At 44.2% G+C, this 25,756-nt stretch overlaps 1 protein-coding gene across 4 annotated transcripts in view; it reads right to left on the reverse strand.

Moving 5' to 3' along the window:
- LOC110284217 (lymphocyte antigen 75) overlaps positions 1-25,756 on the reverse strand; it is a 127,621-nt gene that overhangs the window by 17,442 nt on the left and 84,423 nt on the right. Inside the window, exons 1-2 of one of the 4 annotated variants that reach the window (XM_021149953.2) lie at positions 12,975-13,430; positions 1,226-1,336 (exon numbers count right to left, since the gene is read on the reverse strand). In XM_021149953.2, the coding sequence (XP_021005612.1) occupies positions 1,226-1,336; positions 12,975-13,191 (328 nt within the window). In that variant the 5' untranslated portion in view covers positions 13,192-13,430. Of the gene's footprint in view, positions 1-1,225; positions 1,337-12,974; positions 13,435-22,850; positions 23,869-25,756 lie in introns of those variants that run through there. The other 3 variants (XM_029474603.1, XM_021149961.2, XM_021149939.2) reach the window with 3 other exon arrangements.

The raw sequence follows: 25,756 nt of genomic DNA on the forward strand, positions 1-25,756 counted from the left end.
CAGAGGCAGAGGCAGAGGCAGAGGCAGAGGCAGAGGCAGAGGCAGAGGCAGAGGCAGAGAGGCAGAGGCAGAGGCAGAGGCAGAGGCAGAGGCAGGCAGATGGAGGGCAGCCTGGTCTACAGAGTGAATTCTAGGATAGTCAGGGTTACACAGAGAAACTCTGTCCCCAAAACCAACCAACCAAACCCAAATCAAACAAATAAACAAAAAAAACCCCACATAAAATAAATATTTTAAGAAAGTGTAATCAGTCTTGTTATGCCTTGGACTCTCCATGTCCTCAAGGTTTTACGAGCTAAGTTGAATGGATAGCTCTGATTTTAAACATTCTTCCCTATGTTTCCCTTCCATGTCACTGATGAGAGAGAGAGAGAGACACAGAGAGAGAGAGAGAAAGAGAAACAGAGAGAGAGACACACAGAGAGAGAGACAGAGAGAGAGAGAGAGAGATTGCACAATTAGTTCTAATATCATTGGTGAAAAAAGCTACAGTTGAAAGCAGTTCATCTCCCACAGTAGATGTTTCGAGCATCACATGGAGGCAGGTTAATAACACCAGTTTAAGGGTGTATGCGTGACTCTGGGTCAGTGACTCTGGGTCAGTAGACTTTAGAAAAAGCACTGTGTAAAACCCAGGTAAAAGATTCTTTAGGAAATGTTCCTCATTCCTTCCCCTTCCTCGCTTGACATTCTGTGCAAGAAATGTTGAGGACTGTCCTCTGTTGGAGAGAAGGGGACAGATGAGGCCAGGCTCACTCTGGGTTAGCGGTTCTCAGTCTGTGGGTCGAGACCCCTTCTGGCATCAACTGACCCTCTCACCCAGGTCGCCTGAGACCATCGGAAAACACAGATATTTACTCACATTATCATTCAGAACAGCAGCAAAATTACAGTTGTGAAGCAGTAATAAAGATAATTTTATGGTTGGGGTCAACACAACATGGGAAGCTGTATTAAAGGGCTGCAGCACTGGGGAGGTTGAGAGCCACCGCTCTAGGTCATTGGCCTCTCAGTCAGTGTCTCTCAGGCCACACTGTCATATCACACACAGTCACTAGGTACTCTGGTGTGCTGTATGGTTCTGCCACTCCAATTTGGGGAGTGCTGTTCAATGACCGTCTTCCAACCAGAGAGAAAGTATAGGTCCATTTCCACCGTCTGCACATCAATTTTTGGGACACAGTTAAAAGACTTTAGGAACACTACAATTTCTAAAGCTCCTTACCATGGTCAGTGCACTGTTTTCTGACATCCTCTATGTTTTCCACATTGATGGTTACTTGAAGAAAAGCGTAACAGCTGCCTTGGAACTGAACCCAGGTGGATGAAGGACAGTCTATTTGGGGGGGAAAAAGTACTATTAATATGAGTTCCAGATGCTAAGGATATTGAATATTAAAAGTCCATGCTTACACACAAGTCATTTTCCTTGTTCAAACAACAAATCAGCCAGTGTAAAAGGAATTCATTTTTCTCTATTCTACATGTAGGAAAAAAATCAATGTGCCAGTGATTCACTTCTGACTCCATAGTTTGGTGATAAGTCTGTCTCTTGATTGTTTATTAATTCAGACACACAAATTAAGCATCATCACCAAGCCAACCAGCTAGCAAGCGAATCAACTAGTCAGAGTTAAAAGCTCGCGCCATCACTTCTTGGAATACAGTTAAAAGAAATTATAATAATCTCTATATAAATACAATAAAGTATTATATAAATTATATAGTAAACATCTGAAGACTATCTTTACAATATATAATAATAATTTTAAAAGCCTTGCAAATTTTGCAAAATCTTTCTGTTCAAATTCTCCTTGCAAGAACTCATATCTAGAATATGAACATTCAGGCCTATTTTACTATTATACAAGTAAACAAGGCTGATGTTCATGTCTTCTTTCCTTTATTTCCTTCGTGTGATTGTGTGTGTGTGTGATTGTGTGTGTGTGTGTGATTGTGTGTGTGTTGCAGATGGTGGTTAGGATTTGAACTTAGGGATTCATGCATACTTGGCCACCTGCTCTCCCACTAAGCTATATTTTGTAAGCCCTGTATGACCTTAATTTCACATCTTATTAATAGAGACTCTATAGCTCTATAAAGCTGAGCCTTACCTTTTCTTCTCCTGCTATTTAGGAAGGACATCTCTATCTCTACCTTGATTTCTTTGTTCACTATAAAGATTTAAAACTTTTAAGCCTAGGACACAGAATATCATCACTTAGGACTCTATGCAATAAGAAGTCTGTAAGAACTTGATTTCACTGAAACAAGTTGGAGGAACAAAAGGGGATTTATTAATTTCAGTGGACATAAAATCAGCGAGATCTTAACTATATCGTTTTACTCTTAAGTTCTGTATGTGGTATAATTTAATATAAAGGAATAGAAGCAAGCGCTCCTATAAAGAACAGAGATGAATAATCAGCCACATTAATCTCAACTAATTCAACATTTTTTATTTTACTGAGCTCAGACTATGACATAAGCTATCACTAGTACTTAACCTTGGCCTCCCACAGCAGAGAGAACACTGGCACCAAAATAGATTATTTCCCAGTTCTCTGGAAAATGAAGGATGAGCAGAAGTCAGTCAAGAAAGGAGAGTGTTTCTCATATCATGTGTGGTGGTTTGAATATGCTTGGCCCATGGGAAGTGGCACTATTAGGAGGTGTGGTCTTGTTAGAGGAAGTGTGTCACTGAGTAGGTGGGGCTTGTAGGTTCATATACATGCTCAAGCCCTGCCCAGTGTGGAATAGAATCTCCTGCTGCTGCCTTCAGATCAAGATATAGAACTCTCAGCTCCTCCAGCACCATGTCTGCCTGCATGCTCTCATGCTTTTTGCCATAATGTTAATGGACTGAACCTCTCAAACTGTAAGCCAGCAGCAATGAAATGTTTTCCTTTATAAGGGCTGCCTTGGTCATGGTGTCTGTTCACAGAAATGAAAACCCTAACGAAGATACTATGTTTTTCTTTTCGTGTTGGCTCTTTTATATTAGCTACCGTGTGGCCAAAGGATGAGAGGGCAACGAGATTGATGGACCATAAAGGGAAGTGTCATATCACACTCACACTAGGTTAAAAGTCTCATCAAACCATGGAGGCCACTCATATGTCAACTAGGACAAACTAATGTCCATATCACTTAAAATCATCCCAAGTGTGAGTTGCATGTTGTCAATTTTAATAGTGAAATCATCCAAAATATGCTAGCATGAGGAAGTATTCCAAGACATAATTCATTTTATATACAGGTGTAGCTTTCCTTCCTGTTATCTATTTTGTTTGTTTGGAGACAGGGTTTCACTAGGTAGCCCTCGCTAGTCTGGAATTGGCCATGTAAACCAGGCTGGCCTCAAACTCATAGAGATCTACCTGTCTCAGCTCACCCAGTGCTGAGATTAAAGGCATATGCTACCATGCTCCTCCCCCCAGCCCCCGTGTGTGTGTGTGTGTGTGTGTGTGTGTGTGTGTGTGTGTGTGTGTAAGTTCATGAATGCCAACACATACAAGTGGAGATCAGAGGACACCTAGCCTCCCAGCTTTATCCTCCATCTCTGCTCCTCCTATGAATGCCTGGCCTTTTAAAAAAGATTTTTGTGGGGTGGTGGTGGCACACAGCTTTAATCCCAGCACAAGGAAGGCAGAGGCAGAGGCAGGCAAATCTCTGTGAGTTTGAAGCCAGCTAGGGCTATTAACATCAGATAGATAAGGCATGCCAAGCACACAGCATGAGTTCTAATATGAAGCAAGATTCCCAGAATATGTAGCTATTAGCAACCATGATCACTCTTCATGCTTTCCTCCCCTGGACAGGGACCTACACAGAGGATTTCAAATACTTGTCTATGTGACTAAATCCTCTTCTTCACTTTCATGTGCCAATTTATTTCCATCATCTTCAATGCTTTGAGTTCATCTGAGACTCAATAGTTTCTTGAATCTCCAAGTTTAACTCAATTGACTTTACCGCTAGTGCTAACACCTCACTAGTCCATTTTTTTAAATATTAACATGTCATGGAACACAGCATACACAAAAAAAGCACAAGCCATAACTATAGACCTTGGTAAATTTTCAAAAATGAAAAATACACCCCCACAAATCATCAGCAAAATGAAGAAACTAAATGTTAACCTTTTTGGGTCACCACCCCTTCCCAAAATGAAATTATTTCCCTAACTGAGAATACCAGAGATCAGTTTTTCTTGTTTTGGATTTTACAGTCATGAAATCAGACACAATGTACACTTGTGTCTGGCTTCTTGTGATAAATATTACTTTTGTGAGGTTCCCTTGTTTTGTCATTTGTATCTGTGGGCTATTATTTCTCATTGCTATATAATGTACGCCTTTATCCATCACTTCATAAATGCATTGCTATATATGCCTTTATCCCTCTCTTCATTGGTGAAGATGTGGACATCCTTTAGTTTCCAGCCTAATAGCAATAACAAGCAATGTCTCACTGAGCCTTTCCTGCATGGTTCACACTAGAAAGAGCTGAATGGGAGAATGCAGGGGTTCTAATGTCTTCCCCCCACAATTCATGCTGAAATTAGTTGAAATTTTATTGCTGTTTCAACAGTATTGAGAGTTAAGACCATATATAAGATACAAGAGGTCAGGTGAGCCCCAGGCCAGCCAGGGCTACTTAAAAAGACTGTCTCAAACAACAAAGACCCATAGCTGGTCATTCTCATTCAAGAGAGGCTATCTTTACTATTTGAAGTCTTGGACACATTCACTATGGCTTTATATTGTAATTACCTATTTCTCCAGTTGGATTATTAACTGCAAGTCAGCAGAGAGCAGGTCTTGATCTAATTATAACATCAGTAACAGCTACTCTGCTGTCTGGAGCACAGCCCAGAGAATCATACAAAGGAATGAGGTGATACATGGCCCTGCGCTAGCAACTTTAACCAAAGTTCCCCCACCACCTGGAAGGAAAAGTCTGACTCTAAGAGGATCTCAGGTTTACTACTTAAGCCTTTCTCTGCTCCAGTTTAGCTTATTTGTAGAACAGGGATGAAAACAGTAGCAACCTAGGTGCTTGGGAAGTCCACAATGACCAAAAGGGAAGAAAGAACCCTGTCTTTGTAATGCATATAATTTAGTGGGGACAGATACACAAAAGCAATGGAAGTCAGAGGATAGGTCAGTGGTGTCTTTGTTTCCTTTTCTGTTGCTGTGATAAAACACCTACTCTGACAAAATCAACTCAAGGCAGCGGGAGCTGGAAACAGCTAGTCGCACTGCATCCCTGTCAGAAGACAGAGGGCCATGCATGCATGCTACTTCTCCGACCTTTCTTTCCTTACACAGCCCAGGATCCCACTAAAGGGAACCAACAGGACCGCCCATAATAGGCATTAAGTCTTCCTACCTCAGGCAATGCAGTCAAGAAAATCCCAAAAGGCCTGTGTCCCAGGTAATTCTAGATTCTGTCAAACTGAAGCTACCCTTCTGAGATGGTGCATTAGCAATCTACTGCTCTGTAACAAATGAGCAGCTTAAAGTCAGAAACATCATCTCTTCTAGTGTCTCCAGTCAAGAACTGGAAGCAGCAGCTTTCTTGGGTTGTTTGCCTGAGGTTTTGCCCTGCAGACGCAGTCAGTGTGCTGGCTAGGCCAGCAGTCACCTGAACACTCAACTACAGTTGGAGTATTGGAAGGTATAACTGGAAGGTGAGTTGGTGTGACTGGAGACCTCCGTTTCTCACCACAGTAACCCTGGGGAGTCCCTGTGTGTCTTGATTTGAATGTGAAATGTCCTTTAGGGACTCGTGGGCTTGACTATTTAATTCTCAAGCAAGTGTCATTGTTTTGTGTGGATCCTTTCCTGTCCTCTCTGTGCTTTCTGGCGCACAGAAATGAGGAAGCATCCAAAACATCCATACGCTCCCGTTATCAGAGTCATGGCCATCCTTATACTGGCACGCCTTTCCCTCCATGCTGGCCTATGCTCACAGACTGAACCAAATCCCCCCTCCCCCGCCCCGCCCCCCAGGTTGTTCTGATCAGGTATCTGGACGTGGCAGTGAGAAAAGTAGCTCACCAAACCGATCAAGAGAATTAGGGTCACTGCTACTGCTGGGAGGAACCTGACCATATTCCGTAGGTTTTCAGAAAGAAGAATTTGGAGCTGGGGGGCTAGAAGGCTATAAGCTGAGCTTAAGGGATGAGCCTTGTGGGAGTGAGGAAGAAAGACAAAGGACATACAGCCAGGAAGGCTGTGATCATGACATTTCAGGGACCAGTCTTGCAAAGAATTCTGGCAAAGAAACTGACTTCGGTTTGCCTTTGTCCTAAAAACCTGAATCAGGGGGAAATTAAACCGTACCAGGCTGGTTTTGTTCTGAGCATGGCTGTACCGCTGATTGTGCTTGCCCAGATTTCCAGTGAGAGTGAGCGGGAAGTGAAGCCCCACGTGAAAAATGTTTGGTAATGAAAAGAGGGAGGGAGGGAAGCTAGAAGTTGAGACTAAGGCAGGTGAGGATTTAGTGGGCAATGAGATGGGTGTGATCCAAGAGCCCTGCCTCCTATACACACACTTCACAAAGACAGTAGGAAAGATGCTGTAAAAACAAGACTCTGCCCTTGGAGAGCACCAGGGTAGAACAATGCAAACCTGTTTTAAGAACTTTCACTTGAAATAGTGCTCCTGAACAAAAAACCATTCTGGGCAGCTGGAAGTGTTTTGTTATGTTCAGCCGTAGAGAAAGGATACTGCCGATGGTGGTGCAAGAGGGCCAGGTTATCATCTGGCAGTAGAACGCGCCATTGTCTATGTGGTGCTGTTTCTGTAGACACACAAGATGCAAGCACAAGGGCAAACATTATGGGAGACCTAGCCACGGTTCCAGGAAGCTGCCAGAGCCAGGCAATGTGTGACAGGCTCAGACTCCTTGCTTGGAGCTTGGTGAAGGTGAGACCTAGGGCGCACTAGAGATCTTAGCATACGGGAGATGCCAGAAACACAGGACATCTACCAGCAAAAGCTGAACACATTGACTGCAGCTGGTCCAAGGGAATGGTCATTTGCGCTGTGGGCTGGAGAGACAGCGCTACCCAAGCCTGTTGGAGCCCAGATGATGCCATGATGTTGGAATTCCAGCTGCCAGACATGGAGCAGCAGGTTAGGTATTGGCCGGGTTGAGTTTCAGTCTTGCTTTGGTCCGGTATTTCCTTGCTACATTCCTTTTAGGAATGAGAATCACATTGTGCCACTGTACACCAAAACCACAAAATTTTGTTTTTCTAGATTACAGGGACTTTCAGCCAGGAGTTTATCTTTATAAACTGCCTCAGGAATGTTAATTCTATAAGGATACTAGAAGTTGGACTCTGCACTTGGTATTATGAGATGGCTGAGCCAGTAGAAACCAAGTATGAATGTCTTGGCTTGAGTGCATGTGTTTCAAGCCTCAGTCCCCAGCTGTGGCTCTGTTTTGGAGAGTTGTGAAACTTTTGGAAGGTGGTGCCTAGCTGGAGGAAGTGGCTTGAGGGTTATAGTCAGGTCTCGTTTTCTGTCTTTCCTCTGTTTTCTGATCTGCTGAGATATGAGAGGCAACAACCTCAAACCCCTGTCACCACAGCCACCGATTCCTGCCACATAATGTCAAACTGTGAGCCAAAGTGGATGCTTCACTAAGTTACTCTTGTTAAGTATTCGGTCTTATTATGAACTAACCAGTACCCCGGAGCTCTTGACTCTAGCTGCATATGTATCAAAAGATGGCCTAGTCGGCCATCACTGGAAAGAGAGGCCCATTGGACATGCAAACTTTATATGCCCCAGTACAGGGGAACGCCAGGGCCAAAAAAATGGGAATGGGTGGGTAGGGAAGTGGGGGGGGGAGGGTATGGGGGACTTTTGGGATAGCATTGGAAATGTAATTGAGGAAAAGATGTAATAAAAAATATTTAAAAAAACAATTTGGAAAAAAGAAAAAAAAAGTATTCGGTCTTGTTAGGGATTTGTGGTCCAAGGGAAGTGTGAAAAGCCTTACAGAATCCAGTCTTGGTTGTCAAGCATTTCTGAAACATCCTCTTGACTACTGTGTTGGAATTTTCCAGGGAAACAGCACTAATGTAAGAAATATCTGCTATCTATCTATCTATCTATCTATCTATCTATCTATCTATCTATCCCTCCCTCTATTCATCATCTCTCATCTTTGTCCATCCATCCATCTACCCATCATCTATCCATTGCCCTACCTACCCACCTACTTACCCATCTACTTATCTAGCTCACACTACTATGGAAGCAAGCAAGCAAGCAAACAAACAAACTCATGATCTATCACCGGCAGGCTGGAGAACGTGTGACGGTGTTATTTAATCGTAGTCTGAAGGTCTGAGGATGGGATCATGGAGAGAGGGCAATGGTATAAATCCTTACCTGAGCCCAACGTCTGAGAACCAGGTGTGCCTATAGCAAGTTCAAGGCAGAAGATAATGGATGCCTCAGCTCAGGCAGGAGAAGAATTCAACCTTCTTAGTCTTCCTGTTCTATCTCAGGGGACTAGATGATGCCAGCCCAGGCTGAAAGGGGGAGATGTCCTTCACTAAGCCTTCCAGACACAAATGCTAATCTCAGCATTTAGTGGTTCAGTGGAGAAATTCTCAAATGCTAATGCAATCCAGAAATAGTGTTTCATAAGCGGTTTGGGTGTCCGTTTGCAGTGCGCTCAATTTGATACACAAAACCAAGCAGCGCAATTAAATAGGCCATCCCTATGTAGTGTGGGAGTGAGCTGCAAGCAAGTGAACACCAAGTGATAAGAAACTCCAGGAACATCTTTGAGACTGTCAATCACAGATACTTCCAAGTGCTAAAGACCTACCCCCAGAGCTCGTGTCTCTAGCTGCATATGTAGCAGAAGATGGCCTAGTCGGCCATCATTGGGAAGAGAGGCGCCTAGGTCTTGCAAACTTTCTTTGCCCCAGTACAGGGGAACTCCAGGGCCAAGAAGTGGGAGTGGGTGGGTAGGGGAGCAAGGTGGGGACGGGAGGAGAGTATAGGGAACTTTTGGGATAGTATTTGAAGTGTAAATAAAGAAAATATCTAATAAAATTTAAAAAAAAAAAGAAGTGCTAAAGACCTGATACTGAGGTCAGATAGAGCAAATAGGAAACCCAGGTCCCTGTGATGGAAGACAAGATCATAACAAAGAAAAGACAAAAGAGGCTACAAGTGATAAGAGCAGAAAATACAGTGTTGACACACCCACTCAGAACTCCCAGCTGCCTTCTGCTAGGCTCCTTTCAGCATTAGCTGTACCTCTGGTTTAAAAAGGAAACCTCTCCTTGAGGCTACAGGTCAGTGTGTATCCAAAAGTTTCCATACAGATTATATACCGTGATAAATGTATCATGTGCTAAGATGAATAAGAAGCAACCCCATGTGAAAACCATCAAGTGCCTATTTTCTGTGGTCATTTTCTATCACCCACCCAGGTTTGGTAAGACTCTCTCTGCTCTCTTGCTAGCACTCACTCACCTTCTATAGGCCAACTTTGGCAAGACAAGGACAAGGAAGGCTGTTTATTATATGTGTGATGAGTCCAGGAGGGAGAAGCTGGCCCAAATGTTCAGCCAACCATAGATTCTGTGCCTGTGCACAGGCTTCAAGGAACTTAAGCTGCCCTGACACCTGTCCTTTTTCGACATCACTTTACCTAGCCTCCCTTTCAGGGTGTCCACTTCTAGCTTTTGCTGTCACATGCCCATCCTCAATGACAGTTATCCACTGATGAGCTGTGTCACCGTCACTTTCTCACTGGGCACCACCGGTCTATTTCTTTTATGGATTAAATCTCCTGTTTCCCCTCAAATTTTAAAATAACTCATGAAAACAATCCTGTGCCTAACAGAGACAATGCAAGAAGACAATGCTCTTCTTGGCCTCGTTTTAAGCCAGATATGACTCCTATTGTCCAGATGGATTTGTGCGATACCATGCTGAAAACCATCTGTAGGAGTTTTCAGCCGCATATGTTTATTGGATATGTGGGTTTGGCCTGTAACCTTACACAGCCATGCAGAGTGGAACACACACTTTTTAGTGGCAGCATTGATTTTCCAACACAGCAGCAAATTCTTAAAAGCTTCTCAACCATGGAAGAAACCCTAAAATAAGAACTATTTGCGAATTCACCTGTTTGTGTAGAAACATTCTCACATCCAATCTGAGATACCGTCCCCTGAAATAGAGTTCCATCTACAACGGCAAGAAAGAGTGACCTTGATGGATTTAGAGGTTGCAAATGTTTCGAATTCAGTTAGAAGTTCCAAGATACATTTGGGAAGAAATCACAATTGCAGCTGACACCTCTACTGTTAAAATCATCCCATTTTTTCATCATTATTACCATAAAATAGAGTTTAAAGACACATCGAAATAAAACAAGCTCTTCAAGACAGCAAGGTTTCTGCTGTTGCAGAGCCTCTTCCTAGGAAGATGAGTGACGGTAAGAACGGAGACACTGGAGATAAGACACTGAGATGTAACCAAGAGTGTAGGTGTCTGGGGAAGGTCTTGGATATCACATCATAGTGAATATCTAAATAGTAGGGGAAGGATAACCACACCAACAGCAAGGGTTTAAGTAGCCTGTGTAGAAGAAAGAGGTTAGGGTTCCCACAAGCCAGGGTGGAGAAACTCAGTTAACAGCAGGGAGGGTAGTGAGTTAATATCAGAAAGAAGGCAGGGGCACCGAAACCATCGATTGCAGGTAACAGCCACTCAAAATCTGAGGCCTAGATGCCACCCCACATGAGGAGCACAGAAGGAAGGCTTACATTCACTCCTCCCATACCACTTGGGCGAAACCACTGACCCAATAGTCCCAGGCATATACTGGTAAGCGCGGGCACCGTCACAGAGAGGCTCTAGATCTAGAGGCGTGGCCCGGCGGTAAAGAACTTGGTGCACTAGCATGAGGATCTGGGTTTAGATCTGCAACCAGCACCTACAACCAACCAATCCAAAACCAGAGAAGCCACACAGGTCTGCCATGGAACCTCCTGAAGTTAAGTGATGTTATAGCCATTGTGAAATCTGAGCTGAGAACCAAAACCAACAAGCTCACGTTCACTAACATACTCCAACGTAATAGAAAAAAAAAAAAAAGAGCGATTTCCGCTTCAGCATTAAATGTCTACTTTAGGCTAGGTTACTGAGGTTCTTTTAGTGTGGGGATCTTGCCATTCAGCCAATTCTAATTCTTGATAAGCTCTTGTCAGTGTGCTCAGTAACTATAGCCAGTCGAGTGGCATGCTCACGATGTTTTCTGTTGATGCGATTACCTTTCTTGCTTGATGATAAGGGCAAAGAGAAGGAGACCAGGATTTCCCAGACCTGTAATAGGGATACTCACAACAGCCCTATGAAGTACCATTTCCACGTCACTGGGGGACACAGAAGGTGGCTAACTAGTGTGGGAAGAGCTCGATCATTTTTACCATAATCTTTAAAGTCTCCTGACCAACAGAAGCGGTCAGAGTGAATCCAGAAATCCAGACCAGATTCAGAAAAGAATAAAACTTAGGAAGCTTGTCCTCTCTGTGTTCAAACAATTTCACAGGTAATGCCAAAACCGAGAAACTCATTCTCTTTCCAAATTGTCTAGGAATGCATTTTTCTTCCCTTTTAACGGGGCTATCATCGTGTGTGTGTGTGTGTGTGTGTGTGTACACACGCATGCGCGTGCACATGCAGTGTATGCGCGTGCACATGCAGTGTACTTGTGGAGGTCAGAGGATAACTTTATGGCGTCTTTTCTTTCCTCGATTTGCCTGGTTACAGGGATTGAATGAACGAAGGTCACCCGGCTTGCAAAACAAGAATATTTACCCACTGCACCATCTCATTGGTGCAACAACAAAGTATTTTTTAAAATTAGCCTGGCATGGTAGAGAGAGAGCACTAAGAGGGAGTTCAGATGTCCCAGATAATGAGGGGAGCCTAAGGAGGACTCAGAGGTGGTCCAGGAAGCTCTAGTGCAGCCTTGACAAAATTAAAGTACTACGGCACATCTTGCTCCTCAGAGAGGCAGCACACAGCTTAACTGGTCATCCGTGCTGCTCTACAAGAACCCAAGAAAAGAGCTTTGCAAGCTCTGAGCAACTCAGTGTGCTAGGTCTTCAACACCCAGGGCCTTTAAAATACCTCCCACTGTCAGCAGATTTCACACAGAAATTTATTTAAAATGCAGTGAAATCCAGTGGAGGCAAAAAAAAAAAAAAAATCCCTTGCATAATCCTGTTACTCTAGCCCACACAAGTGTCCACTTAGTTCTTGTTTACTTTGCTCTTTCATTCTCGGAAAGGATTGGTAGTGTTTTTTGGAAGGAAATCTCCCCCAGGGTTTCCCCATTAACATATTTTGACCTCCACGGAAAGCCTGTTTTAAAAAAAACACATGCTCGGGAGAATTGTCTGTGTTCCTCGGGGTGTGTGTGTGTGTGTGTGTGTGTGTGTGTAAGCCATTTTGCAAGAATAATTATGTCTAATTTTTCAGATGTCACTGTATATCAGCCGACCAAAGGTTTCTCTAAATCGCAGTGTTTGTAGTGAGATCCCAGCCTGACTTCTCCTCCCTCTTGATGCAGGGGTTATTTGGCTGAACTCTTTTCCTGTTTTAACAACTTGCCCTCTAGCCATGGGACAGGGCCTGTTTCCTCCCTCCACCCCCAGGCCTCACCCCTTCCCTACTGCCACCCATTGAAGGACTCTAAAGTTCCTGTACCCTCTAGCTAGCTAACCGACTTGGGGGGTCTGAGGTGAGGATACAGACACTGTGGAAGTGGGGTCCTCTGCTTTGGCCTTTGTCCCGGGTCTGGCTCTCGGAAACCACCCAGCCTGAGAGATGGGTGCGGGATGGTCGGAGGACGAGGCATGTGGGCATCGGTGGGAGCGGGGACTCTGCGCTCTCAGGGGCGCGGCAGGGGAGGCTTACCGGCGACGATGGCAGTGGCGAGGCTCAGCAGCACTAGCGAGGACAGCGCTGCGTGGGGCATGACTGCGCGGCGCCGAGAGCGGGTCGGGGGCGGTGCTTGTCGGGTGCACAGCTCCCAGCTCAGTTGCGACGCCTCCCACTCGAGGCGGGGGAGTGGAGCCCAGGGTCGCACACACCGCAGACTCCAACTTCTCTCCGTTAAAGATAAACTTCTCATTTGAACTGAAGTAATCTCAGACTTTCTAAAATGTTGCAAAAATAAATAGAACTTCCCGTAATCCTTGCGGCAGCTTCTCTAAATGTTAGCATCTTACATAACACATCAGTGCAAGGATCGGAACCAGGACAGAGCATTGGTGGAGCACTGTTGACTAATCCATAGCACTTGTGGCATTTGACAATTATATCTGTTCTAGGACCCTATCCAGGAACAAGCACATCTGATGTTTCTTCTTAGTAGAATTGCTTGTGCCCTTTTGGCAAGAGTCATACAGAGGGACAAAGATTGATGGACTTTGGTTATTTAGTGAAGGTGGTGTCAGCAACCGTAATCTCCCTTTTCCTAATTCCCTCCTGGTGGACTATGCCTCTTAGAAAATATGTCTCTGCCACTAGTTACTGTATCAAGAGTAAAGGAGAATAACGGAACAGGAAGGTTTGACTGGGATGGGGGGTAGAAGCACAAGTTAAAGGAAGGAATATGGGATGGGACAGCTAACACAGCCTCTATGGGGCAGGAGGAGAAGGGAGGGAAGGAAAGAGGAAGAGAGGGAGGGAGGAGAGGGGAAGGGAAAGGGGGAGAGAAGGAGGGGGAGGGAGAGAGGAGAATTTTAATGGAGTTACCTTACAAGAGGGACAGAGGATAGACACTACCTAGCAAATAAAACCCCAGTACCAAGAACGGGTACTTCTTGAGTTGTTGCCAATGGAATCTCATAAAGCCCCAAGAACTACAGGTCAGTGCCAATAGTCTTGGCTATCTTCAGAACTTGTTGGTAAGCTCCTGTGGCTGAAGACACCACATCCCTGAGTCAGGTAAGGTGGAGAAGTCAAGGTGGCACTAACGTGGAAGCTTCAACTCTCCCAGTTAGCTTTCATAGCGCCGGGAAGTGCTTGCTGCGCACACAGAAGCAGGAGGAAAAACTTCTTCTTTCTCCTCCATTCGTGTACACAGCACACACCTCTATCTCATCCAGATATGAACCCTGTAAGGTACAGCGATGATGGGGCCCGACAAGATATGGGTATTGCTGTGGTAGTGGGATGAATGTTACAAAAGTAACCAACCATTTTATGATTGGATCTAAGGCCCGCCAGTACCATACCTGGCACTGTGCCAAGAACCTGTGGCTAAATAGATTGCAGTCCCGAAGGGGAAGCACAATGCTATTATTCTGCTAAATGGCCATAGTATTAAAGTAATTCCTAGAGACCCACTGCTTTGCCCATAGATGACTGTATCTCTCAGACTTCATCAGAAAAGTGTCTCCTCACAGTAGATGGCAATTAATAGACACCTTCCACTAGTCAATGTCCAGAAAATAAGAAACCATGGAGGGCTTGGCCCTAAGTGGGATTTGCATATTGCACCCCTCCCCTCAAGGTTCAGGAATCTTTGAGGAAGAAAGGTCAGAAAGATAATAAGACTCAGAGCTCCTGGATAGCATCAAGGAAACTGTCTTCTGGACACGACTGGGCAGACGCACATGTAAACTCACAAAGATTGTGACCACATGCATAAGATGTATGAAAGCTCAACCCAGACAAAAATCCCACCACTGAGGGGCTAGCTGGACACAGATTCTTACCAGTGGATGAAGACCTAATGGCATCTAATAGTGTTGAGAAAGGGAAAGTCAATTTTCTTTAAAGATGCGATCCTCTAGTTGGTTGACCACAGTCTATATCAGGCTTTGCTCCCGAAAGTAGTAGGGCAACTCCAGTTGGGCTTTGATGGAGAGGATGAAATAAAGAAAGCTACAAGTTGGGTGGAAAGGGTAGAGTGGATGGGTGTGAGAGGAACTGGGACAGGGGAGTGAATATAACTGTGGTGGTTTGAATATGCTTGACCCAGGGAGTGGCACTATGAGGAGGTGTGGCCTTGTTGGAGGAGGTATGGCCTTGTTGGAGAAAGTGTGTCATTGTGGGAGTGGGTTTTGAGACCCTCTCCTAGCCACACAGGAGTCAGTTCTTCTCCTGTTTGCCTTCAGGACAAGATGCAGAACTCTCAGCTCCTCCAGTACCATGCCTGCCTGGATGCTGTTGTGCTTCCTGCCGTGATGATAATGGACTGAACCTCAGAACCTGTAAGCCAGTCCCAGTTAAATGTTGTCCTTTATAAGAGTTGCCTTGGTTATAGTGTCTCTTCACAGCAACAAAAACCCTAACTTAGACAATAACCTAAACACATTGTATGGAATTCTCAAGGAACTAATGAAATACTTTCTAAAGTCATTTCATTTGTCTGTGATAAGGACTATGCATGCCATTCTGGACTCAAACTCATGGCCCTGGCCTGTACTTCCCAAGTGCTGACACTACAGGCCAGTTCTTTTAAACTATGCTTTTATAAATGATGCAACTATATTTAACTCAGGGAGTAAGACAAGCAAAGCCCCTTGGGTAAGTAAGCCTCATATTATTGGTGTATAAAATCAAGTCAAGGGGCTGGAGAGATGGCTCAGAGGTTTAGAGCACTGACTGCTCTTCCAGAGGTCCTGAGTTCAATACCCAGCAACCACACGGTAGCTCACAATCATCTGTAATGGGATTTGATGCCTGCTTCTGCTGTGTCTGAAGACAGTGACAGTGTACTCAGATACATAAAATGAACAAATAAATAAAAAAACCCAACAATCTGTGACTTATTTGAAAAAAAAAATCAAGTCAAACTCAATACAAAGAAAACAAGCAACAGGCAGAGTTGGAAGATACCTCTTACTCAAGAAGATAAGCAGATAGCAAATGAGCTTATGAAGAGACGCTCTGGGTCACATCATTCAAGGATTGGCAATGAAAGCAAGGATGACTCACATCCCAAAGATGGAAGCCATGTGCTTGGGATGATGTGGAGCCGCAGCCCATTGCTGGTGGGAATGCATAGAGAATGCATTGCACCAAGGGGACCTTCAGGGCCACTGTGAGGCGCTGGCGACAGTGTGGTCCAGGCTTCTTTCACTGCACTCCAGGCTCAGCCCCTTCGTCCGAATGTCAAGACTTTGCTTGTTATTCACTTTCAGACTTCATAAGTTGTCAACAATGTGTTCATATACTAAACAAACACTGGCAGCGGATTTTTCCCAAAGCGTTCTGTTTAGCTACGGAAACAACTTGATTCCGGGCTCTTTTGCCCGCTAACTACACGGCAACTCTCTGGAATCATGCAACGGACGCATCTCTCTTCACTGCCACCTTTGCATATTTACTCATGCGTGCTGTGGATGTGGTTTAACGCTTGTACGATGTTAATTGGGCCCTCAAAATTGCAGGAGAATCCACACACGGTAAGACACTGGGTCCCCGCCCCCAGTTGGTTTTGATTGGTAAATAAAGTTGCTGGTGGCCAGTGGTTGGACAGGGAGACAGAGGTGAGTTTTTTTTATAGAATTTCCCTGGCAAGGTGGTGGTGGCAGTGGTGGACTAGAGCTGCCGTGCCAGGAAAGGAGTAGCTACCAAGCCTGAGAGCTGCAGAACAGAGAGCATAGCAATCATGTAAGAGCCTGGAAAGGGTGGCCCCAGGGGCCCTCACCCCATCTGGGTCGAGGGCAACAACGATGAAATATAGATTTTAGTAAGTAATAACTCAGAAATATTGGAGGGGAGGTGTTAGCCACATGGAGGTTTGGAGGTGGCTCAGCCATTAAGCCATTTAAGGCATATTAAAATATAAGGCCGAGTGTGTGTGTGTGTGTGTGTGTGTGTGTGTGTGTGTCTTTCATTCAGAAACCCAGAACATTGGGGTGGGTATCAAAAGGTTCATGCTGCTGCCGCTGGGTCAGTTAGAGTAGAGATTAATTGGCAACTTCAACAAGTGTGGATTGGTTTGTGTTCAACTAATTTTCAAAGGCATCTTAGACATAGGATAGAATCCACCATCTAATGACTGGATCTAATTTAGCTGTGACCTACGTCAGCTGGGGTTTTTGCGTTACCATTTGAACTAGAGAAAGGTGTGTTCTCTCTTTAGGCAGCCCCGGTACACTCTGCCTCTTTTTTCAAGCTGAGACACGAGATATCATTACTTGCTGTTTCCGTGGGAGACGGCAGAAACACATCACTGATTATATCTCCTGCCTTAATTCTTTCTCTCCACCTCTCTCCCCTCTGGTCTCACTCCATCCCTCGCCTTCATTTTCCACAGCCTTCCATTCCTCTTTTATTCCTGTTGGCCTCCATCCCTTTCTTCTGCTGCTTCTTCAGTCTCCACCCCCCCTCCACCCTCATATTGCAACAACTAAGGACCACAAGAGAAACTCCATTTTCCCAACAGTTGTCATTACCCGTGCATCTGGGGCTCCATGTACCTCTTCTGCAATCCTCTTCTTCCTACCTTAGTCACTGTGTTCTCCCATCCCTCTCATTGTGTATGCCAAAGGCATTCTTACAGTCACTGAGCCTTGTCTGCTTTCTTGTACGAACCTCTTGCATCCTGCTGAGCAAGAAACCAGAGGCACTCACTGACTACCAGCTAGAGACAAACATCTTCAAATGCATATCTGCAGCTCTTCCTCTGTAGCCTTAGAGAGGAAGACACGCTTCCTCATCTCAGGCAAGCCCAGTTCCTTTTTTGTCAACAGAGAACCAACTCTCTTGTCTCATCTTCTCCAAAATTGTCTTCCATCGATAATTCCCATTTCCTCTGCATCAGTTGTTCTATGAAACTGTGTTTCCCCCTCCTCTTGTTTGTTTTTTTTTTTGTTTTGCTTTGTCTTGTTTTTGGTTTTCCAGACAGGGTTCCTTTATGTAGCCCTGGCTGTCCTGGAATTCTCTCTGTACACCAGGCTAACCTCGAACTCAAGGGATTCACCTGGATTAAAGAAATGTGCCACCATCACCCAGGCCCCTCCTGTCTTCTGAGCCCATGGATTTACCCTGGTCCTGGATGTTTGTAATTCAACCACTTAAGGAACAGGAGGATAAGGGGTTTGCCACAGGAGGATAAGCCTTGGCCACAGTAGTAATATCCTGTCCCAATAAACCAAGGACAGGGGGCTGTAGGTCAGTGGTAACTGAATCTGCATAGTATGCTCAAGAAAGTCCCCGGATTCTGTCCTTATCACCACAGAAACAAACCCTTACTTTCCATCTCTTTTGGAAGGAAGGAAGGAAGGAAGGAAGGAAGGAAGGAAGGAAGGAAGGAAGCAAGGCAGGCAGGCAGGCAGGCTCAAAGCTTCTATGGGCCAGCCTTTTCCCTCTATGGTCTGTCTCCACTAGACACAACTTTTTCAGAATATACTTCTCAGAATATTTTCATACTTCCATTTTATTTCTCAAAATCTCACATTTCCCATTTCTAAATTCTCTCTTTTTGGCTCACTTCCTGGGGACTCTGACCTCATTCTGCCGATGGATTTCTACTGGCTGGGCTCACCCATGATTTCCCAATTGCTACTGTCTGAGCTCTCAGTGGTTTCATAAACACCAACTTGAGGCTCTGTTCTAGTAAAAGGTTCCTTGGCCAGGGAATCAACCTGACCTAGGACTGATTATCAATCTACATTAGGTTCAGGGAGGAACTGACTAAGACCTGAACTAAGACAGTCAATGACTGGCAATAGCCCTCCTTGTCAGAGGTCTGGGTAAAACTGAGAACATCGTTGGACTGGGAAGAGGATGACAAGGATTGGAGGGCGACTTCTGGATTTCTAGTTAGGAGCCAAAAATGATGCCTACTTCATATTAACTAACATACACCTAACTAGTTGGGAAAATGAAGTAGCTTCTCAAATTCTACTTGTGATTCAGAGGAAACAAAGAAACATATGAACACTCAGTTTGTGGGGGTGAAGATATAGTGAGAATGGTTTAATCAGATACTCGGGGAATTGTAGTCAAGGGTACAGATCATCAGTTTTATGTTGCGATCAGGCTGAGATTCCCCTGTCTGGGTCAGTCTACGTTGTGTAAAATGGAAAGCTGGTGAGGACGTAACTGAATCTTATTCAGGGCCTTGTTCCAGCCCCAGCGAGCAGCAGAACTTGACAGCTTTGGCCCTGTAATTCTGGCTTTAGAGTCAAGGATAGAAGAAAGGGTATACAACTAAGTAAAGTCACTGAGGCCAGGCATGCGGCAGGGTGTTCCGGAGAAGCCATTGGGCAAAGTTGTGGAGGTGAAGCCTGGATTGCCGTGGAGACCACACAGGGCTAAAGATCCCAGAGCCGTGAAATACCTGCAGAGGAGAGCCGCTAACGGGGAAGTGCGTTGCAGTCAAGGAGTCTGAAGGACATTTTGACATCAGACATGGAGATGCAGAGTTTGCAGTTTGCCCAGCTGATTTTCAATCTAGCTTTGGTCCAGTGTTTCCTTACTGTGTCCCCTTTCCTTCCTTATGGAAAGGTAATTATATCCTGTGCCATTATATGTTGGAAGTACGGGATCTGTTCTTCATTTTTATCTTACAGGGTGTTATATCTAGGAGATGGCATGAATCTCAGAAGAGACCTTGACCTTCGGACCTTTAAACAAATTGGAGACTGTTATAGACTATGGGGACTTTTGAAATTGGACTGAATTCATTTCTGATTTTATGTTATAACTAACTATAAACCTATTGGGGCCAGGGAATAGAGTGGAATGGTTTGACTAGGTATGGCCCCTATCTATAGTCTCACCTGTTTGAATGCTTGGCTTATAGAGAGTGGCACTACTAGGAGGTATGGCCCTGTTGGAGGAAGTGCATCACTTTGGAGGCAGGCTTTGAGGTCTCATATATATTTAAGTCTGGTCAGTGTGACACAAAGTCTCTCCCTCCTCCTGCCTTTAGACCAGGATGTAGAACTCTTGGTCCTCCAGCCCCATGTCTGCCTGCTCACTGCCATGCTTCCCACCATGATGATAATAGACTAAGCCTCTGAAACTAAAAGCCACCCTCAATGAAATGTTTTCCTTTATAAGAGTTGCCGTGGTCTCTTCACAGACATGAAACCCTAAGATACATGCATACACACACACACACACACACACACACACACACATGACATGTAGATATGCTGTGTGACGAGTGACAGATGATCTAAGAGTTAGTGTTAACAAACTGAGCTCAGGGGCTGGAGAGAAGGCTTAGAGGTTGTATGCTACCGTTTTAGAGGACCTGAGGTTGGTTCCCAGCATCTCCTGGGAAGTACACAGTGCCTGTAATGCCAATACCAGGGGATCCAAGACCCTGTTCTAGTCTCTGCAGCCACCTGCGTTCATGTGCATAGTCTAACACAAAAATGACATTTAAAAAATTGAGATTGCAAGCCGGGCGTGGTGGCGCACGCCTTTAATCCCAGCACTCGGGAGGCAGAGGCAGGTGGATTTCTGAGTTTGAGGCCAGCCTGGTCTACAAAGTGAGTTCCAGGACAGCCAGAGCTATACAGAGAAACCCTGTCTTGAAAAACCAAAAAAAAAAAAAAAAAAAAATTGAGATTGCAAACTATGAACATGTTTGCCCCAAACAGACTTATGAAGGAAGCAGAAAGTACCTGGCAAACTGTTGCCATTGAAAGTGCTGTGCCTTGTGATTTAATTTTTAATACAGTTTGACATTGTGCATTGACACAAATATGTTTGTCTATGTTTATGTCATAGTTATGTCATAGTGCTTTTATAAAGACTTTGTTTATAAAGTCCTTCATTTGAGAGCAAATTCAAATGTCTCTTCCTAAGCAGGACACAGTTACTGCATTGACTACTAGCAATGAGGTCTCTGCTTCGGCAAGAAGGTCTTAGTGTTAAAAGCAGTCTAAGACGAGGGATTAGGGATCTCCAACAGTCTCTAAGAAATCTCAGCAAAAGAGTCAGGCATGGGGCTCACTAAGAATACAACAGCCAAACAATTGTTTTTGGTTTTGTTTTTAATCCTCATTTTCTTTAGCTGGGCATGCTTCTCAGGAGGCAGAGATAGGTAGGCAGGAGCTTGAGGCTAGCTTGGGCTATAGAGTTCAGGACAGCCAAGGCTACACTAAGAAATCATGTCTTAATACAAACAAATGAAAAACCCAAACCAAGTCAAAACAAAAACAAACAAATAAACAAACAAAAACAAACAAACCATGCCAACCCAGCAACTATTTAGTAGGGAGAATTTCCAGAGACTGTCTGAGGAAGGGAGAGGGGATTGCTGGGGAAAGGGGGGAAGAAAGTGGGGAATGTTAGGACCACTTCCGTATATTTACTCTCTCTGAGCTTTTATTGGCTCCACTGACTTGTGTTTTGAGGGGTCTGGCTTTTAGAGACAAACTTGACCAGACTTTATGCAGTAACTGAGTCAGTCAGGGAAGGCTGGAATGGGTAGTATAGTCTTAAGTTTCTGAGGCCGCTGGACTGGGAAATGGGGAAAGAAACCACTAGGGGCAGTTCTGGCCTTGTTGAGAAGAGCTTTCAAGTACATCCTCTAATGGATCCCTGGGAACGTGCTTTTGAACTCAGTAGCAAGTGCACTGGATCCTCTAAGAGGAGCACAAAGAATGAAAATTAATATAACACAGATGGGATCCCTGCTGAGAGATGCTAAGAGACACAATGAGGGTTTGAGGGATGGCTCTGTAAGAGTGCTCAGTGTGCAAGCATGAGGACCAGAGTTCAAATCCCAAGCACTCATGTAAAGAGACATATAAGACTTTGCATGTCTGAGACCTCAACACTTCTGGACAGACACAAGTGTTTCCGTGGAGCTTGCTGGCTAACTCACCTAGACAAAATGGCAAGCTTCCAGTTTGCAAGATAAGCAGATAGACAGCAATAGAGGAAAACACTTGATATCCTCCTTGGGTCACTTTCACACTCATGTGCATGTGCTAAACACACACACACACACACACAGAAGAGAGATTGAGAGAGAGAGAGAGAGCGCACATACATCACACACAAAAGAGAAACACTGAGCCAAGGAGATTAAAATAATTTAGACATACAAAGGTTTATTCTTTAAAAAGTGCTCACAAAGTCTTAATAAAATACCTTAACTCGCAATAGCTGGACACTTTCTCTTCATACTACACATGGGATACAATCAAACCTAATGTAGAGATGCTTTCACATCAGCCACGGCAGCAGCCGTGGTCACAGCTGTGGTCTCGTGGCATTGATTTAATTCTCTGAAGAAACTCCTAGTGATATTTAAAAGAGGCCTCAAGAAAAATATTTTAGGAAAACTGCAGATTGCATTAACACAGTCTTAGAAAATTATTTACAACTTTATGATAGCATAAACACCTCAAGCAAAATAAATCTGGATCTTGTACAAAAATACTCTAAAGTATAAATATGAAACACTGAATAAAACAGTCACCATATTTATTGGACACTACTAGTAAAAATATATTCCAGATGTTCAAATGGAAATTACATCCACAAAATAATGTGTCACTAATCATTTCAGTTTTAAATATTTCCACAGGAATCACAGAGTTCTGAGTTTCATTGTCTTAGGGACGGTGATTGTTTACAAATACAGAAGTAGCAAACAACATTATTCAAAGATCACTTTTATGTTTCGCTCAAGTAAAAAGGCAACAACATAATACATTCATCAAAAGGTGATACCCTGCCTGCTTGCTGGGGTGCTGCCAGCACAGTCTTTGATCCCAGCACTCCCAAGGCAGAGGCAGGGGATCTCTGAATTAGAGGCTAGCCTGGTCTACAAAGTCAGTCCAGGACAGCCAGGACTATGATGCACAAAGAAACCATGTTTCCAAAAACAAAACAAAACAAAAACAACAAAACAAAACAAAAAAACTCCAGCCACCACCAACAGAAAGCTGATCTCTTATGTGAAAGACATGAACTGTAAAAGCTGAAGTCTCATCTGTTATTGGGTCCTTGTAAAAAAGAAAATCATCAAACGCAGACATGCTGATACAGCACGCCCAGGCAACTTAACGCAACATTCCCAACTTTAGGAAACATTAACTTTAAGTTAAAGACAAAAACCAACTCACTGAATATAAGTAATGAAAAACAGAAATGTAACAATTAATTAGTACCAGTATACATATCTTTGAAATAGTATAAGAAACATCTTCCAAGAGGCTCTGTTTTCTGTGTAAAAAATACGCCTTATTTTGTATGTTTTCCCCCCAGTGCCTTAAAAGGCTATTTTGAAGCATCATTGATCTTATTTATAGTTGAGTTTTTGCCTGAGTTACTAACTTTGCATTTGGTCAGATGCCCATAAAAGGTAAATGTGGAGCCTACTTGTACTGACAGTTGTAATTTTCTATGAGGCTGTTACAATGCTAATAAAATATGTACGTATCTATTTAGCAACTGCATTTTTACAGAGAAAATTCACATTAGCTAAATCTATCCCCCTGTGAACAACCTGAATATCCATTTTGACTTTAAGTCTCTCTGCTCTGATAACTGACTCATTAGCATGGCCGTTAGGGCATCAAGCTGAGCAACTCTCCAGCCACTTAGAAACAAAGTAAACACTGATTGCGGGGACAGTGCTAAGTGGCTCATCTCGCTTCCGGAACATCCAGTGCCGATGAACAAACTCTCAGAAGAAGTTAGTCGTGGAAAGAAGGGAGCATCACCTCGTCTTCGTTGGTTCCATGTTCATACCGAACCGAGGAGAAGCCCGTCCAGCGGAAATGGGATCGTTGCAAGAGGAACCAAATCAGCCCGCTGATGAGCCCTAAGAGGCACAGCACGGCAAACAGGATGGCTATGCCTGTGTAGTCCGGGCCTGGAATCAGGACAGTGAAACATTGAAAGAGAAACGCAACAGTTACCCTCGTTTCTGATTCTAGTCAGTAAACAATGTGTAAAATACAAAGCCCTGTACAAATTACAGACTGTTCCATAGCCAGGACAGAGTTTCCCTTCTACCACCTTCGTTAGGAGATCAGCCTAACATATGTTATTGTACTTTCCATCCCCTACCTAATGGGGTTGGACCTCCGGACTTTGCGCAGGTTAGGCAAACNCCCCCCCCCCCAAGCTACATCCTTACCACTCGCTCAGGATTTCAAATGCTGCCCCTATGCTGGCTATCTGACTTTCTCATATATTCAGCTGCAAACTGTACTCTCCCATAATGGATTTCCATTATTGCTAACTCAAAATGGCCAAAACCAGAACTGCAATTTTCCTGTAATTTTAACCACACCAGTGCTGATTACTGTCCTCCAAATGCACAAGTTGCTTTCCACTCCATTCGGAAAAGAGCCAGGACTCCTGGACCATTGTTTGCAGCCCTACTAAGGGCTCTGCCTGTCTAGCATCCAGTTCTTTGAGCTTCAGTGGCTCCTTTTGTCATTGGAGTCTCTCCACCTGGCTCCTCTCTGCTATGCCTGTCTCTGAGGTGGCTGTGCTGACTTTAAAACCTTAGCCTCAGCATCTCCACTACTAGACCCTCTCCTAGCACATATATAAAAACCACCACGTGGTTTTTACCACGCAGAGCTTCTAACTACTTGTTGTTTCCTTCTCTTCAAAGAAAAACGTGACCTGTTTGTCACTAATCCATCTCCTCCCTCAACTGGAAAGTTTGGTAACTTGTAGCTGATCTGCATCGTTCAGATGCATTTCTGCACGGGGAAACAGGATGGAGCAAGACAATGCATGCATAGATGGAAACCATGTACTGCAATTGGAGCTTTATCTGTAATATTTATATACCAAAAATGGAAAACTTAAACGTTAGCTGTTTTCAAATGTTAATGTGAAAGGTTTACAGCCTTTCTCTGTAAACGAAGCTCAGTACCACTTTTACAGTTGTTTTACATATCAGTTCATGACAAAACTAAAGTTCATACTGCAATTTCACACGGATACCAAGAACATTTAAAATAGTTAGATCTAGTTTTAGGTGGTTTTAAAATTCTTTATAGCCAGGTGTAGTGAGTGGCACGTGCCTTTAATCCCAGTCTTTGGGAGGCAGAGGCAGGCAAATCTCTGAGTTCAGGGCAAGCCTGGTCTACATAGTGGTGGTTCCAGGACAGACAGGGCAACCTGCCTCAACCCCTCTTCACCCAAACGAAAAATCAAAAACAAAACAAATTTCACTATTAAAGTTTTATAGGACCTGAGAGAAAGGCAGCAAGCTAGCTGTGCTGGTTTGAATGAGACGCTTCCCCTAAAGGCTCGAGGATTTGGACACACTGTCTCAGTCTGAGCCCCTTTGGGGGGAGTTAAGTAACCTTTAATAGGCGGGGCCTTGCTGGAGGAGCTACGCCTTGGGGAGGCTTGGAGGGCGTGGCCTTAGTCCATTTCCTCCTGCTCTCTGTTTTCTGTGTGTGGATGGAAATGTGACCAGGCAACTTCCTGCTCCTGCTGCTCTGCCTGCCCGTGGCCATGCCTTCCCCAACATCAGGGGAGATCTGTCCTTCTGCTCAAGCCGAAGGACAGTCTTCTGTCCACAAGTTGCTTCTCTAAGCAACCACAGGAAATAGACCTTCACACTTCTACATAGGGAAACCGGAAAATAAAACACACCGGGAGGCTATCCTCAAAGCAATGTCTTCCCCCATTCTCTGGCAGCTCCCATTGTTAGTCAGAAGAGCTTTATACAGAATTTATATATTTATTTATTTAGTTAGAAGAGCTTTATACAGAATTTATATATTTATTTA

The sequence above is a fragment of the Mus caroli genome, chromosome 2, assembly GCF_900094665.2.
Source record: "Mus caroli chromosome 2, CAROLI_EIJ_v1.1, whole genome shotgun sequence".
Lineage (NCBI taxonomy): Eukaryota > Metazoa > Chordata > Mammalia > Rodentia > Muridae > Mus > Mus caroli.